Source organism: Rhinichthys klamathensis, unplaced genomic scaffold, assembly GCF_029890125.1.
Source record: "Rhinichthys klamathensis goyatoka isolate OS25496 unplaced genomic scaffold, OSU_Roscu_1.1 h1tg000121l_1, whole genome shotgun sequence".
Lineage (NCBI taxonomy): Eukaryota > Metazoa > Chordata > Actinopteri > Cypriniformes > Leuciscidae > Rhinichthys > Rhinichthys klamathensis.
Window position 1 is genome coordinate 1,856,191 of NW_026606658.1, and position 19,008 is coordinate 1,875,198.

Sequence of the window (19,008 nt, forward strand, 5' to 3'; positions counted from 1 at the left end):
CCCCGTCTACCTCTGTCAGGTTTTATAACCTAGAAGTTCCTGCCTTGCAGGCTAAACTGTTGTCAGTTAAAAGAGAGGTGTATTCTGCCCAGACCTCCTGCCCAGATCACTCTCACATGACTCAGCTCTCCTGGTTGAGCTGCACTAAGTAGGGTATGTGCCATGTGCCTATACAGACCGGCGCGCTGCTCTGTATTCCCTATGTGTGCGTATGTACAAGTGATGGCCCGCGTGGCTGGCCACCTTATTCTCCACCTTACAGGGTTCCCCTGAAAGTTCGGGGTCTCATGGTGGATGCTTGGCGCGCACGGCGTTGACAAAGTGTTCCCGTAGCGTAAGCTAAACTTACGCAATACGAGAGAACCTCTCGTAAGAGAACGATACTCGGTTACTAACGTAACCTCGGTTCTCTCTAGAGAGGGAACGAGTATTGCGTAACCGGCCGTGCTCGCGCCACGAGCGACTTCGCTTCAGTTGTCGAAAAACCAGGGAAGTCAGCCTACAGCCCCTTCTTTTATACGCTAAGCCACGCCCATTCTGGCGGGCTGTGACGCTATGAAGGCGCGAGCGCCCTTCATTGGGCGTGATGTCACGCGGGGCTCACTGGTAGGCTGCAGCAGATGCCAGCAGGGCAGCCAATGAGCACGCGATATGGCCTGCTCTAGGTCTGTTAGCTGCTGCACTGCGTTGACAATGAATACAAAATTAAGGATAATTTTTTTGGCTTCAATATCTCGAGAAGTTGAATCTTTCCCGTAGCGTAAGCTAAACTTACGCAATACTCGTTCCCTCTCTAGAGAGAACCGAGGTTACGTTAGTAACCGAGTATCGATTTCTTTCGTACCAACTAACATTTGGTAAATACGAACATTTTAATGAATCCGAAAATTTACGCCAGAACCACGTTACACACGATTTACACACAAATTCGTTCTGCTCGTGTTTCATGAATGAGACCCAATGTTTACATTTATTCAGCTTTTTTTTTTTTTTTTACATGCATGACAACAGCGTTGTGTAACTGAGTTGACAAATTTTTCAGCACATTTTTCGCAATCTCTGACATCTTGCACTGTATGAATGGGATCGCACTGGGCAGCTAGTTGTCTGCCTTGTCATATAATGTGTGAGCCATACTGCACTGTGTAATTGTGTTAATCATGAGGGGTTTGTTTACTCACGGAGGAGGAGAAATGAGTTGCGTTCATCTGAAGATGGATGATCTCATGGCACTCGATTGGATTCATTTATTATATAACACTCTGTCAATTGCTATAAAATTTCCCGGTGTTATGGAAATCGCCCTTCTTTGTTACTGTCACTATATATACCTTGTTAGAATACGGTTGTGTCTGCTGTTCGTTCATACAGATTTGTATCCAAGCAGCTACTTTAATCTGCTAAATGAAGTTTCTCCTGGCAGAAGTTACCGTTTGTGTAAGTACTTTATTTGTAAGTAACTAAAGGGTTTATTGACTAATTAGAAAATAAGCAATAGATTACCTGTAAAATATTATTGCTATATTAATCGGCTAATATGAAAAATCTCATTGATTAATCGTAAAAATAATCGTTAGAATAATCAACTAATCCTAATGCAAAGTATGTCATTGCTGCTGCTAAATCTTTGTATTACTCCTAAAGCGATTACGCCATGGCTTTGAAGAAGCCTGTTCAGAGGTCCGATCAGTGGCACAGAGGAATGATGAAACGTATCAAGGGTGATTACACATACAGCATATTGCCTGGCCTTTTTATATTGATAAACGGTTCAGGATACTTGGGCTTGATTGAAGGAGTCCACAGGGGATGAGCCCTGCAACATTACACTGGTGCAGCTGGATCCATAATTTGGTGCCACAAACGGGCAGGGTGAAAGACAATTATCTCATAAGTCAGTAAGCACAGCTGTCGGCAAGGTCAAGTTTCATTTATGGGCGGCATTTGCGCCTCTTTCTCTTTTCACCCTGCATGGATGAGGCCCGGGACTGCCTCTGTTCCATGATGAATACTAATGGTCGCGTCTGACAATTAGTTTCTGATGAAGTGTTTATTTACAACATCACCTAGTTTCTCTGAGACTTCTGGAAGTGCCATGTGTAGGTAGTTTATCACTTGGTTTTGAAATGCTCTTTAGGGGGATCAGGGATATAAATGTATGCAGTTGTAGAGTATTAGGATGGTTTCACACCTGAGCGTTTGTTTTGGATTTGGATTTAACCAAATGCTTAATAAGATACTGTGGGTTGGAGCAGAATCTTAAACCAAATCACAATATGTGAAACCGTGTCAGAGCCCTAGGCAACAAAACATAGTTTACCTTCACGATCAGTAATTGGACAGTAGCAAAAGTGAGTCTCAAGGTGTATTGCCTTAAAAGGATAGTTCACCCAAAAATAAAAATTGCGATGGCGTTGCAAAACTTTTTTTTTCTTTTTTTTGTGGAACACAAAAGAAAATATGAGAAATGTCTCTTTTTTTTTCATCCGTACAATGGAGGTCAATGGGCACCAAATCTGTTTGGTTACCAACGTTATTCAAAATACCTTTTGTGCTCTGCAGAAGAAAGAAATGCGTACAGATTTGAAATATGAGGGTGAGTAAACGTCAATTAAAATTTGTGGGGGAACTATCCCTAGTTAAATTAATTTGCTGTTAATTTACTCGCCCTCGGGCCAACCAAGATGTAGGGGTCTTTTTTTTCTTCAGTAGAAATGTAAAAAATATTTTTTAGCTGAAACTGTAAAACAAATACAGGCAAAACAAATTAATACCTGTGGCCCCTGATTCATTGAGGTCTTATGAAGCGAAACGATCGGTATGTGCAAACAACATTATTACCTGTAATCCACAGCCTCGGGCAAAAGGTTCTGGAGTGCGAGCTTCCTGACGTATGCTTGGGAGCAAACTCGCATGTGAGCTGATGCTGTGTTTGTTTACGCGCATTTTGTTTTGTTCATCAAGTGGTACTTGGATAAGGTAAAACATTGTAAACTAACTTGGCTAGTAGGCTTTAAGGCAACTAGACTAAAGTAGTAACTGGTTTAGAGATAAACTCTGTTTTGTGAACCTTGTCAATGTACAGCAAATGTGATGCTATGCAGATTATACGTACCGGTATTTCTAAAGAGCCAATCCAATGTTGATTTGTGATTTATTACGAGCACTGTTGCTTTGCCTTTTGTCTGAAAACTCATTTCAGTCTGAGATTCATTTGTTGTTGCCTCAACTATTACAACACCACCTTCCACTGCATATAGTAGCCTGACCTTCTTTTAGTTACATATATGACGTAAAGCGCGGATGAATAATGGAAATAGCATTTGCTGCACAATCTGTCCCGCCAGCTCTAAAATAGATAAGTATTATAGGCTTACCATAGTGATAGTGTAGATGTCCATTTTATACCCTGAATAAAGCATAATTTAGTCAAGAAGCATTAAACATCAGGGTAAACTGGTGAAAAACTGTAAATCAAACTAGGGACATCCATATGTTAAAACTGTGTTTTAAGACTTGTATGTCTCTATTCAGCTGCTCTGGGGCTGCGTCCGAAATCGCATACTCTCTTGAGTAGGTACTTATTTCGAATAAGTAATTACCTCACGACTATTAAAAAAGTATGTTCTATATAGTATGAATGTTTGTGTAGTTAGTATGAATGTAATCTGGACATACTACATTCGCCATGTTGTCATTATCATCCTCTCCTGTGGCCTCACGGGATAGTAAAGTGTCCATCGTATGCACACTTCAGAATCACGCCGGAAGAAGTAGGTCAGCCGGGTACTTTTTTCCTATACTCTTTTATGAGTACTGTGAATTTGGACATACTACGTTTGTCACACAATGTTTTTTTTGCCTACTATATAGTAGTATTTATATAGTACTATATATTTCGTATGCAGCCTCTAAATATGCTGTAATTAAGGGAAGCTAAATGTGGCAGGAAAATGCATACCTTGCACCGAAATGCTAGTGCCTTATTTTCTGGGGCACAATTGCATGTGCTCCCACAGGTCCAGTTCTGTCTGCAGCTGTGTGAATGTTATAGTTTGTATGATTTCTAATATACACATTGAAGAGTCCCGCATGCCAGATAGATGCTAATAATATCAGGGATGACTCATATCTGTCCAAAAATAGAACTTCCACACTAAATAAGTTCTAAAATACCGTTAGGACGAATAATGTTGCTCTTCATCTCATTTCTTTCTACAATGGATGAGTATTTTGAGTTATGTTCTTGTGAAACTTGAGTAAACGAGTACTTTTGTGTGTGTTATAAACACACACTGTAGGCCTATATGAAGTCTGTTGTAGCACTAATAGCAGATCATCATCTCTGATGGGATCACAGGGGTGCATGACGAATATAGCTGCACTTGGATGCACCAGAAAGCATTTAGAGATTTAGGTGAGACATTTGATGGGAAAGTACATTTCATGCCTACAACAGGCAAATGTGTGTGTTAGTCAACAACTGTAGTTGGTGCAGAACAAGTACTCTACTACTTAAAGGGTTAGTTCACCCCAAAATGAAAATTCTGTCAGTAATTACTCACCCTCATGTTGTTCCAACCCCGTAAGACCTTCGTTCATCTTCGGAACACGAATTAAGATATTTTTGATGAAATCTGAGAGCTGGATCACTCCTCCATAGGCTTCTTCAGGGATTGAACTTGCCGGCCTCGAAAAGTTATTAAAGACATTGTTAAAATAGTCCGAGTGACTACAGTGGCTCAATCTTAAGTTTATCAAGCGACGAGAATACTTTTTGTGTGCAAAAACAAACAAAAATAACGACTTTATTTCAACTATTCATGTCCATCTCCTTGGGCCTCGAGTCAGTTCACTAGTGTAATAGCGTAAGCTTCTGTTGTTGTACGTCACACGCATCACGCACATGACCAGCGTCGGCCAATAGTGAGCCTACGTGTGACGTAGCTCTACGGAATCACACTACGTTAACTGACTAGAGGCCCAAAGAGAAGGACATGAATAGTTTAAATAAAGTCGTTATTTTTTAAAAAAATTTCGCACAAAAAGTATTCTCGTCGCTTGATAAACTTAAGATTGAGCCACTGTAGTCACTTGGACTATTTTAACGATGTCTTTAATAACTTTTCGAGGCCGGCAAGTTCAATCCCTGAAGAAGCCTATGGACTAGTATGGAGGAGTGATCCAGCTGTCAGATTTCATCAAAAATATCTTAATACGTGTTCCGAAGATGAACGAAGGTCTTACGGGGTTGGAACAACATGAGGGTGAGTAAATACTGACAGAATTTTCATTTTGGGGTGAACTAACCCTTTAATTACTCGTACACACCCCTAATCTCTAGTAGTGACAAATGTAGACAAATTTTCCTCTGTGTTTAACTGTTGTGAAGTGCCTCTTTGAAAATCCTTTGCCAAGCAGGGGGGTCTCCCCATTGGGAACAGGGATCAGAAAATTAGTGTTAATTACTTTTTGATCTATTGACACTAACTCTGCAGACATTCAATAGGTTTGTTACCTCTGTGCTGCAACCGCCCTCATCTATTCATTTGATTACCCAACTCTGAATAATGCATGAGCAAATCAGCTGCTGGGAAAGCGGCACCATTTGTAAAATGCTGAAAAGGCAATGCCAGCAGCATTCAATCATTTGAATGATATTATTAAACCAATCACTTGAATCCCATTATTAAAGCATAAAATGTCAACCCTGTTGGATCTGAGTTGATACTGTCCCTTAGAGCCAGTTCATACTTAATCTGGCCTTTATGTATTGTCTTCCACTGAGGGTGGGGCCATTGTTTGTCCCTCCCTTTGATTAGTTGTGACAGCAAAGCGATGCAGATGAACCTGCAAACATCCTGACTCTGGACCTCCAGCACACCGCCAATTAAATGTAGTTATTTGGACGGGACATGTTGAAATGAACAGCTTTAAATTCCGTTTGAGTTTTCGCTTTATAGGTTTGAGGTATTTCTTTCTGCTAAAGCCAGTAAATATGTTATTGGGGCACCGCCAAGCTGTGTGGGAAATGGAATAGAACTTAGCTGCTTTGCTCAAACTGCTGTCATAATGAAATATGTGATGTCTCATTTTCATGCAGCCCTGCACATTCAACTGGGACACACATAAGATCTGAGTGCAACGAATTACATTCAACCACAACAGTTCTTTAGTCCCTGTAAGCTCACAGCCGTATACACTTGCATAAAAGCCATCAAAACTCTCATTTTAATCACAATAGACATAAAACTTCTTCCTTGGAGGTTCTATGGAAAGCTTTTTTCGCATCAAGTCTGGAGTGCTTCCGTCTTTTGCTTTCAGAAATGATCAATTGGCGGTATGTTTTCCTATCCAGTCTCCATCCCGATAATGACGGCAGCTTTGAGCTGCAGGGATGGGAGCATTGTTTTCCCGACTGAGAGGGAGAGAGATGCAGTGTCTGATGCTTGTCCTGGAGCTTCCACTAAAGCTCCCCTGTATTATTACGCCAGTGTCCCTCAGGAGAACATGGCTGATGAATTGTTATTGCCTCTCACTCCATACTAACTTCTGCTTGAAGATAGATCCTGACAAGATACCTGAGATAGAGAGGGAGAGAGATTTGTGACTTTCATCAATTGGTGGTGAGATATAAAGATTTTGAAGTTTTCATAGTTTTGACACATTTAAACAGTTGCTACTGTATGCTGTTTAATTTGCTATTGGCTGGGTGTGAGACTTGGAACCCTATGACCAAACTTGATCCCTAAAGCCATGGCCAAATGTATCGGCAGTGACACAAATGTTGTGTTTTGCTGCTTGCGTTGATTTACATTGTTTCTAAAATATTGTGCTGTGATCAGATGCATTTTAAATAGTTGCAAAAATATTCATTGGCCAGCTAACATCATTTCATTTACCGAATCATCAACAACTTAAAGGAGAAAGGTTTAACTGCAGTAAAGAAGGCTTTAGGACGTTCCAGAGTATCCAGAAAGTGCCTGGACCGTCTCCTCCTGAGTCAGCTATGGATTCGTGTCACCACCAGTGCAGAGTTTGCTCAATATTGGCCGCAGGGGGGTGTGAGTGCATCTGCAGTTACGCACACACAGTGCAAGGACAAGACTTTTTGACAATAGCCTGATGTCAAGAAGGGCAGCAAAGAAGCCGCTTTTCTGACTGAAATTCTTCAGGAAGTACAAGGATTGGACAGTTATTTTGCGAAGTTATTTTCTCTGATGAAGCCACCTTTCAACTGTTTGAGACATCTGGAATATCGATTGTCCGGAGAAGAAAAGGTGAACGCTACCATGAGTCATGTGGTGTGCCAACAGTGAAGCATCCTGAGACCATCCATGTGTGGTTGCTTTTCATTCATGGGAGTGGGCTCCCTTACAATTCTGCCCAAAAACACTGCCATGAATAAAGACTGGTATCAAAACGTCCTGCAAGAGCAACTTCTCCCAATGATCCAGGAGCAATTTGGTGATCATCTGTGCATTTTCCAGCATGATGGACATGGCCATCCTTAGGGCGGTCTGTACGTTTCGCACGGGCTAAAGAAATATGTATTGCATACATTAGTAATGTGATTTAATGCACCGTGGTTTATAAAAATAATTATATGATTAAAGTATTTTTTTTTGTTACACCGAGAAGCAATATAATATGGATTAAAAAATCAGAAGAGAGGGATGCATGCATCTTTATAACCAGGAAATTATGTATGTTTACATGAGATGATGACTCGAGTCATTTCACTGTCCAAGGAAAAGCTGTTGGAAAATTCTTCATAAGGTGTCTGCTACAGTATATGTTAATCACATGACCAGTCGAATACTGCTTATTTGATCTTGGTCTATTATTGGAAACATGATTGGAGAATAAATTAACTGTGTGACAATAACATATCTGTGAAAAGGGTACATGTATGTCTACATTGACATCGGTAAGCAAACCTTTTTATTTGCATGATGCTGCATCCTTTCCTGTAGGTGTCACTGTAAATCCAATACCACCATTATCTGCTATTTTGGAAGACATCTGAGAACTAGACCAAAACCATTCAAAATTGCTATTCGGAAGTATTAATTCCGTCTGAAAAATCTGTCCATATCTAGTGATCCTCATTCATGGGGATCTTTAATAAAGCAGTGTAGCAATTGCAGTCAACTTTAATTTTGGACTTTCAACTGTGTATGTTAAAGTAGCACTCAGTGAAATCGTTAGCTTCATTGTGGTGTTTATTTATTTTTTTTCCCAGTAGATCCCCTAAGAGGAGGAAGCATTTTCACCTCTCTACCCACAACCTTTTTTGTGTGAAATTGAACCACTCTCCTGCATTAGTTCTTGTCCTTGATGGAAGGATTAACCCTCCTCGAGTTCCATTAAAAGGCAGCCTTGCCACCTCTGGCCCAACAGTCATGTTTTTCAGTGGCAGCAAGGACAAGAAAGTGTAGGTGTAAAAATGCAATATCCTAAAATCTTGCCTCGTAATTACAGGCCTTGAACTCCTTTAGCAGCAGGATCTTTACTTGGTCACTTCAATTATAAACTACAGCCCTGGTTCAATCGGATCTCTTGTCAGGTCCATCCAGAATGCCTCTCCATTCTAATGCTTGAAGAACAAAAGTGGAGGTTTTTAATTCCAATTTTGTTTGCTTCGTGCCTCTCTTGCAGGGCTGTTTGCCAGAAATCATTTTTGAATGGAGAAATGACAGAGAAAACAATGAACGGTCAAATTCAATAAAAATGTTTTTCTATAATTAATGCTAAATCACTCTAATTTTCCTCTTCTTTCCTCACAGCTCAGCCAAATCCACCCAAAATCCATGAGGGATGGTGGGCTTACAAAGAAGTTGTTCAGGGGAGCTTTGTTCCAGGTAATCATTTTACAACAGCTTTTTATCAGTTCACAAATGGTGTTCCCTATGCTCACATGGATTGAACATTAGTTCTAATTACAGAGCAATTATTGCTTTGTGACATAAAATCACTTTTTTTTATCGAAATAAATATTATCTCACTAACAACTTTATTTGTATTAATTTCCATAAGTTCATTACCAGTGTTGGAATCAGTGAAGCGTGTTTTCCTTTTTGTTTATTTACAAAAACCACCAGCATGAACCAATTCACTGGAATGATTCTGACTTTGATTCTTTAATTCTTCTTTAATTCCTGTAGAGATAGTTGGAGATTGATTAATTACCTTTCGCTTACCTGGCAGTAAAGCTGCGTGCATACAGTGTGACATTAAAAAAACAGTTTTGTACTTCTCATTGACAGCATGATGCAGGATTAGAGCTCCCGAAAGAAAGTGGAAGAGTTCACAGCATAAATTAAAATGCCAGACATGGTGAAATGTGTGAAAGATTTAAGTTTCCTCTATTTTTGTAAAAATATTATATTTTTCATTGTTCAGATTAAGGGTTCTTCTGAATGGTTTACAAGCTCAAGAATCTGTCCAATTTTTCCAAGATGTTCTGACTTCAGTAATAGGGAAGTGAGGATGCCAGTTTTGTAAATTCTGTTTTTAAGAGGATTGTAACATCTGCAGAAGGGTTTTCTATCTATCCTTTTTAATTAGCTTTGAAGCAATAATTTAGTGTGAGAGATTTGAATCTGTTAAAATGCGGATTTTAAAAATCAATAAATGTTTGCCACATTTATACAGGTCTCAGAGACATTGGGCCTCATTTATGAAACAAACGTACGACAGAAAACCGGGAGTACAGTCGTTTCCATGCAAAACTTAGCATTTATCAATATGGACGTGAGCGGTGGCTACGATCAAATTTCACGTCAGGTCTCAGCTTGTGTAAGTTTATAAGTTAGCATGAATTTGCGTGCAGCATATAAATCGGGTGGAGAATTGTAATGAGAGCATTTTGTTGATTTTCCTGACCGAGTCTGACAACTGAACAATCATTAGCCGTTAAACGACTAGATTAGAATGGCAAATTAAAATTTAATTAAAATAGAATAGATGGGTGTATGTGACCCATTAATACCACACATGTTTAAATGGTTTAGCTTTACATGCACATAGCAGCATAAACAACAGAACATGAGGGTTCACACTTAGTCACATTTCGCACCTGCAGCAGAGCAAAACAGATAAAATGAACTATAAAAAAGGCCTAAATAGGGCTACATGAAATATCTCACTTAAATAATTAAAGGGACAATATGTAAGATTTTTGGATTAAAATATCCAAAAACCACTAAAACCGTCTTATATATTTTGTTGACTTGTGTACTTGCATTATCCCAGATGTTTCCAAGAATGTTTAAATCCAGAGAAATAAGGAATTTTAACCAGGACACGGACCGTGTCAATATGTCGCCTTTCAGTGACGCCATACCTGCGTTACCCACGATTTCCTTTTTTATATTTAACATTGTTACCTAACTGATTGTCAGTTTGAGAAGCGTGTCACTGGTTAAGGGTTACCCATGTAGCAATCATGCCAATAATAACAATAGGCCTAAATAACAAATTACCCATCTCATGTTAACAAGTTTATAAAAAAAACTAAATTCTGTTAAAGAATGTTCATGATTTTTTTACTGCATGGATGTGTGGAAAGATTAATAGTGATCAACACTGCAGTAGAAAAGTTAATTTTAATACGGTCTTCATATTGTGTCCATGCCCAACCAACCATTTATCAAGATTTGCTACATTAATGTCCACAATCATCTTGTTTTGGTGGTGGCACATTAGCACTGAAGTAGTCATTAATAAGCAAAATCTCACTATCATCCATATCTGCTACAAAACAGACATATATCGACAGAATATTGACTTAACAGCTTGAAAAAATTTAATTTCTGTCGTGTTTTCAGAGGATGGACACTTCCACGATACCACAATGCGCCACCACGCTGGGTGTTTTTATTAATCACAGAAGGTGTTATTGCGACTGGTTAGCAACACGCAGGTTTTGTTTACACCAGCATGGGTATGAAAATCACATTTCATTGGTTCAGACTCATGCCATCAAGAATTCACTATGAATATTCACAAAGTTGGAATGCTGCGCTTTACAACAAACTTGTGCTGAGGGGAAGCACCAGCAAAGGAAAGGTACTCCTCTCAGAATACATACAATTAAAGATCATTTTAGATGTTTATTTGCTATTTGCAACATTAGGATCGCTAGACGAGGGCTTAATGATAATTCTTTTGCGAAAACCTCAAATTCTACCAAAATTTACATTTCACTTGTTTTGCCTGTTGCTCAGCCCGTGCACATTCCGACTCATTTTGCCAGCACGGGTCACAATTCATTTTGGCTTGATGTTGTTTATAATGTTTATAGCCTAATTTGTGTTTTATTTTATAATTTAATATATCATTTATAACTACTTTTTAAATTCTTGTTCTGTTCTGAATACCATTAAAGGCACACCGCGGAACTTTTGGCCACTAGTGGCGCTTGACCTGTAACTTTCACGTCTAGCGTCCCTAGAGGCCACAAGCTCCGCAGCACTGTTGCAAAAGTCAACAAACAGTCAACCGGTCAGCCCATAGACAGTGGGTCAGCCTCCCGTGTCTTTAGATTGTGTGTGCTTGCAGTGTTTGAGGCGGGCAGCCTGGCCGCGCTCGATTCCCTTTATAGCAGTCTGCTGAGTGAGCGGGGCGAGCCCCGTGGGGCTTAGTGCTAACATGTCTGTGAGTGAATGTGGGCGCGGGACGGCGGGCACATTTACTGCACTAAAAACACCGTCGGCCTGAGCTGACTGTAACGTATGTGTGTTGGTTTCGTTTTACAGAAACCGTGGGACATGTTGTGTGTAGTGTTTGTGGGCACTGAGTCGTGGGCACGTTCACTACATTTAATGTACATTTGACATGAGTCGACTTTACTTGTGCGAGCCTTGCACTGTGGCGCACTTTATTACACTCATAACACCATCGGCTGTGGCCGGAATACCAGAAAATACTACTTATATGATTTATCTGGGTCACCTTGGAAACGGCATTTGTGTGCAGGCAAGCGTCAGCATCGGTCGGGCACCCCTCCTCCTCCTGTAGCTCACGCCAGCGAGCGAACGCTGGACCAATGGTGATCCTCGTCCTGGCTTTTCATTTGTCACTATGCCTTTTCCTTTTAGTGTCCTCTGACAAAACCTTTGCCTTCTTCCTTGTAGCTGTTGGTTCGGCCATGACGAAAACATACAGACGGCAATCAAACGCGAGTTGAGCACTCACGTCAGAATTTGAGGAAGTTGTGGGTGGTGGGGGAAGTGACGTATGCCGTAAAGCGGTTGAATTTTGTAGTTCTTTTTGTGCTCGGGTTCCTACCCGAAACCCGAAGTTACATAGTGCTAGGAAAAGCGATACAGACACCTTCAGGCTACGGCAGACGTGTCATTCAACCTATTGCAAGTCGATGTACCATCTCAATGGGTTTTGGTAATATATTATAAAGGTTGAAAAGTTCCACAGTGTGCCTTTAAATTTAAAGGATTTTTTTTTGTGGAGTGAGGGGAAATAGGCTATAGTGTTTAGAATGTAATTTTTTTGCAATTACGAGGTTAATGGGTGTTCTTTCTTGGAGTAAGATCAATTTCTCTTTCATGTGATTACTTCCTCTTCTTGGCCAGGTTACGTTTCTCCATGTCGTATATCCTAGGGGCAAGGCTTCTAAAAAGTGAATATTTAAGGTCATGATATTTAAATGATGACTTGAAAAATTACTGTGTTTATATACATACATATATATACATACATATATACATACATACAAAAGTCTGTATATTTAATATATTTGCTAAGGTCCCTTTAGGGGCTTCGTACTGCATTTAAAAATTTTAGAACCAACTGATACTGCGCACACACACAAATTATATATATATATATATATATATATATATATATATAATTTGTGTGTGTGCGCAGTATCAGTTGGTTCTAAAATTTTTAAATGCAGTACGAAGCCCCTAAAGCAGTGGTTCTCAAACTTTTTCGGTCATTCCCCACTTTGGACAAGGGGGAATTTTCAAGCCCCACCTGCCCCCATCGCCCCGACACAATGCTAATGAAATACGTAGGCCTAACAAGCTTAAAATGTTCCAATTTATTGAAGTAACAAGTAGTATCAGTATAGTAACACGTTGTATCTAAATACAAACTAACTATCTACATCAAATAACAGCAAGTTCAAAAATACAGAGAATAAAGTGCATCTGTGTCATAACTTGCATGAAATTCAAAAATAGAGAAAATAAAAGTGCCTCAAAAATAGAAAAGAAATAAAAGTGCCACTTTGCAATCTGTTAAAAAAAAGAAAAGAAGAGAAATCCATTTGGCAAGACAGGTCTATTTATCCCTGCATTAGTGACCGCAATGAGCCTGTTTTGCATTGCACAATTTCTCAAAACAGGGTTGCAGGCTTGATACTGCCACTCTCAAATCATGTTCAATGTTCAGAGAAATTTCATGTCTTGTCGTAAGCCACAACATAATGACGTCACATATTTTCCAACCCAGCCCTCAGCCCCCACTTACGCATGAAACAGCTTCCAACGCGCCTGGCCATCGGCGCGAAACATAGGCTACATATCTATGGGCGCAAAAGTTTGTTCCGCTACAATTAATATGCCGACGTCACGTCACGTCAATCATTATTTTGGGGGTGGGGAATTCCTGTTACTTGTTGTCGCCCCCGGGGGTGAACCGGTCTAATAAGCGGCAACACACAGCTATAAGGACGGTTTGCTCTCACACGCGCTGCATTAATAGTCACACACACACACACACACGCGCGCGCGCGCTCAGTCACTCTCTACCAGGGACGGACTGGGACTAAAAAACGGCCCTGGACTTTGACTAGGCCCGGCCCAAAGCAATCGGCGCGCGGAAACTCGACAACAACAACAATAACGCCTGCTGCCTGGCATGAGTGTCACAAGACTTTAATTGTGGCTCATAATACTATACCTAGCTAACAGCAAATTATACAATTTATTCCATGCTGTCTTAAAATGAATTTATTACTTAATAATCTTAATTAATTTATGCAGTAATTAATCTTAGCTACTGCACAAATAATAATACCACATCTAAATGAAAATAGGCTACACCATTACAAATGTAACTTCTGTATTCAAAATCTTCAAAGTTTGTAAGCATTAACTGTAACGTTACCAACATTTTTAAAAGTAAAAGCACAACATATTTCTTAATATTAGCTACTGCATGTGGCATTTTACAGCTAAAATGTTGAAGTTTAGCTGTTTTAACTACTGTAATCATTAAAAATGTAGCAAGCTGAATATCACTTCCTAACATCATCCCTAGCAAGTAACTTGCAAAGTAATTTCTGATTAATTCGGTTCGTCAGTAGCATACCTGTCAAGTTTTAGATTTGAAAATAAGGGAAATTTTCCGGCGCCCACCGCGAGCAGTCCCACCACCCCAACCAAGCTCCAGTATCCCTTACATTTTAAGACAGGTGTTATAGCCTAAATGAAAACACACACACACACACATATATATATATATATGTGTGTGTGTGTGTGTGTGTGTGTGTTTTTTCATTTAGGCTATAACACCTGTCTTAATAGGCCTATGTATGGTAACGTTATAGGGTAAGAGCATTTATTTAAAGGATTATTTGCATATTTTCTGTTCATTTAACATTGCTTGTCTTTACATTTACATTTTATTTTCATTCCACACATTTTCATTTCATATTGCTTTTCTTTTACAGTTTTTCTTTTCATTTGCAGTTTTTCTTTTCATTTCACATAACTTTTCTTTACTCTTTTAGTGAGTTATTGAAAAAAAAATTGTTGCAGACTTTGTAATTACCTGTTTTGGAAGGAGTGTATTTGTGGGCTGGGCCAGAGTGGTTAATTTTACATGAGAGTAGAGCAAACAGTTCTGTTGTCTAACGTCATCCTATTCTGTGTAACAATCTTTCGTACCATGCTAAATCACCCTTTCTCGTGTTGACATACATCATTCCTTCCCCGTGTGAGATACTAAAGTCGCAGTTACAAAACTTACAAAACGCGTGACTGTCCCCTACCCTGCTCCTCTTCAGAAAAGTAAATTCGCTATCCCATTGATCGATCGCGGTATTTAGTACATGAGGGTTTTGTTTTTTTGGCAAGAGTACCTTGCTCTGTCATGGCGTCCATCATCCGTCTCTGTTTTTTTTTTTTTTTTTTTTTTTTCCGCGTTGTCACTCATCATCTGACCTCACACACTAACATCGCGACAACTGCCACCTACAGTACCTGGAACGTTAGTTATCGCGAGGCTAGTGACAGCTCAGATTGGATTTTTTTTTTTTTTTTTTTTTTTTTACTCCGCCCGCGGTATTATTATTTTTCAATAATGCAAAAATACGGGAGATTTACGGGAAAATCCTAATACGGGAGGACGGCGGGAAAGAAGGGTTAAATACGGGACTTTCCCGGCCAAAACGGGATACTTGACAGGTATGCAGTAGTAGAGATAAAAGCCCGCCCGCACTTGATTGGTTGGGTCCTTACATGCGCTTCGTGAGGCACACGCGCACACTAGCACACACACGCAAGGTCTCTAGCTCGCTCCCTCTTTCTGCCGTGCGCGCGCTACGCATGCGCACTCTTATTCGCTCTAGATTCCGAGAGATTTTAACTAATTTGCGGGCATCAGTGAGCCGCTATAAATATGCGGGGAACTTCCGGGAGACTTGGGATGTCTGTGACTGCGTGTGTGGCGGGTGGTGGGCCGGCCCACCGGCCGTCCTGGAGTACCGGCCGTTCTGTGATTCTCCAGATCACACAGATGGCCAGTCCGCCCCTGCTCTCTACTCTAGTGCGCGGTCTTGCTCCAGATTCCGGGAAATTGGATCTCATTTGCGGGCGTCAAGGAGCCGCTATCAATATGCGGGAGACTCCCGGAACATTTGGGATGTCTGGATAAAGATATAAAGGCATAAAAAGGAAAATTTCCTCCCGTTTGGCGCGCCCCACCTGTCACGTCTCTATTCCCCACCAGTGGGGCGCGCCCCACACTTTGAGAACCGCTGCCCTAAAGGGACCTTAGCAAATATATTAAATATACAGACTTTTGCTTGCGCACGAGAAACCTTTTTCCGTTGTGTGTGTACTGTCTCTATATTTCCTCTGTGCATCACTGCCATGTTACTATGAAGAAAATTCTTAAAGAATGGATGCGCATGCATTTGGCTTTCGTTAGGGCAATGGGTCATATTTCAAGGCCTTATGTCAACTTGAACAAATTTAACTCTGGATGGTTCATGAAAAAAAAAACATTGTAAAAAAAAAAAAGAAATTTGGATTTTGTTTGGGCAGTGTATTTATATTGTCCCATTAAAAAATATTGGAACAGTAAAATGTACTAAACTTTTGTATTTCACAAGATCAAAACCCCCTTTATTAAACCACTATGTTTGATTTAACGCATCCTGGTGGCGGAGAAATGCTTATTTTCTTGATTCAGTTCTAACAGGACTTATTGCAGGTAGAGCCATAGACATAAAGGACTTTAGATATAAAGGATATAAACTCTTAAAAAAAAAAAAAAAGACAAACGAATAAAGCTGGATTCATCCTCGTACTAGCCGACCTCCTCTAACGAAATCCAAGATTTTTATTAGCCCAGTGCACACAGCTATATTGCGTCATCATCAGCCCATTTCACAGCCGCCATCTATGCGTTAAAGGGGACATAAGGCCGTTATATTAGAGGTATACTGGACCCTTGAACTTGTCTTTATGGACCCTTGAACTTGACAAATAGGACAATGCACACCGCTGTATTGTGTGTGGTTTCTCGGCCGTCACAGAGGATGGGTTAATGCGGACATAATGCCATGATATTAGTAATAGCCTATGCCCTAACGCAACCCAAATTGAGCAAATACAGCTTGATTAATTCATGTGCATCTATACTCTCCCTTTCTTTATAGTAAAATGGCAGTGATGCACAAATGAAATGGGTTATTGACTTATGGTATACATAAACTGGAAATTGTAAAAAGCCCGCAAAAAATTCCTGTGCGCACGCGAAAGTCTGTATTTAATTTTTTTTTGCAAAGGCCTCCGTACTGTACCTAATGAGCTCAAAAGGGAAATGTGTGTATATATATATACACACATATAAACAGTATTGACATTAACATTAGCCTTTTCATGTGTTTGTCCTTCGGACAAGTAAATCTGTCATTCACTTGTCCGAGTAAAAAGTTGCTTGTCCGGAAATTTTTTTTTGTGTGTGTGTGTGTGTTGTAAATATAATTTATTCTGAAGCAATATTCTCATCAGTGTTTAATCAGCTTTGTTATATTTAAATATCTGCATATTGTAATATCCATTGTAATGTCTGCACCTTTAAAGGGCAACCCCCCCCCCCCCCCCCCCCCCAATTATTTTGAATAAGACACTATAGGGCTGTTACCCTTGGTAGGGCTAATTAAATTATTTAAATTGCATTAAATAATGTTACGAGATTGTTTTAAATATACAAATAAGAAACGTTGGAATGAATGATACTTTTAAACATAACACTATATCGCCAGTAGGTGGCGGCAGGCGACCGTCTTAATGAGTGACTCGTTTGATTCATTCATTCAAACGATTCAAATGGCTGATTCATTCAAAAATGAGACAGATGTTTATGAATGAGTCAGTGAATCTTTGACTCAACCGGTTCGGTCAAAATGCTAAGTCATTCAGTAATGAAAACACGGTTGAGTGTTGCTGTGAGATGATCAACCTCCTGTAATCTTTGTTTGGAACTATTTTCGCGGTTGAAACAGAACAAAAAACAGCCAATATTGCATCTAAAATGTAAGTGGCTTAATTTTAACTGTTTATTGAACTGTTGTAGGAAATCAATGTCACATTTTCAATCGTGATGGTATTCAGGAAAACAGCACTCGTCGTGTGAGGTTGCTTAACATGTTAAAAATATAAAACTCCACATTTTGCATTGTTATAGGCAGTATGTTGTTAACTGAGTTTCTTTGTGTGTGCTGCTTTTTTAGATTTCTCCTCGAGAGGCTGCGTGTGCCTCACCAGCGCAACCTTGTTACCGTCAGTGATACATTTATTATCCACAATCGATCGCAACTCACAATAATGTAATAAAATCAGAATCATTCTCTCGGTTTAGTGATTCCCTAGTCATTTTTTTTTTTTTTTTCTCTAGTATTTTTTTTTTATTGACGTTCTAATCAGGCTACTTGGGCAAGTAAAATTCTCTTTTACTTGTCCCTTCAAAAAATCCACTTGTCCCGGACAAGCGTACAAGTGTTAATGTCGAGCCCTGTGTGAGTATGTATATATATATATATATATATATATATATATATATATATATATATATATATATATATTAGTGCTGTCAAACGATTACAATATTTAATCGCGATTAATCGCATTAATGTCATATAACTCGCGATTAATCACAATTAATCGCACATTTTTATCTATTCTAAATGTCTCTTGATTTCTTTTTGTCCCATTATTTTTTCTAATTTTAATGCTCTTATCAAAATGGAAAAGTGGATCGGCTTGCTTTGTGCAAATGTTTTTTTTATTGAATACAACATTGACATACTGTGTTCAATTTCACACTAACATTCTCACTTGGAGCAAAATAATCTCTCACACAATGTAACACTGTCCATCAATAAAAGGGTGAAAGAAATACTGATGAGGTCCTGATATTGACGAGGGCACGGAGAATTCGCATCAGCTGTGTGTGTGTGTGTGTGCTTGGCCATCAAGTGGTATTTCAGACTGGACGTGCTGCGATGATGATAGCTCAGTTCACAATGACAAAACACACACAGATCACTTTGGTCTTGTCAATGGAACCATTTGGCAACTTTTTAAAAGTAAACTTTCCATTCAGAATCTTATTGGCATCCATTTCGGAGTCTCGCGCTCGTCATCCATTCAAAACGTAACGTTAACCAACTATTTGGCCGGCTCGCAAGCCCAAACAAGTGTGTATGGCGTCGTGCCTGTTGTTTTGTATCCGGTCTAGCTAGAT

At 39.6% G+C, this 19,008-nt stretch overlaps 1 protein-coding gene across 2 annotated transcripts in view; it reads left to right on the forward strand.

The window, feature by feature from the left end:
• ca10a (carbonic anhydrase Xa) overlaps positions 1-19,008 on the forward strand; it is a 198,961-nt gene that overhangs the window by 15,227 nt on the left and 164,726 nt on the right. For both annotated transcript variants that reach the window (XM_056255503.1, XM_056255502.1), the window contains one exon: positions 8,790-8,864. In XM_056255503.1, coding sequence (XP_056111478.1) covers positions 8,790-8,864 — 75 coding nt within the window. The remainder of the gene's footprint in view (positions 1-8,789; positions 8,865-19,008) is intronic.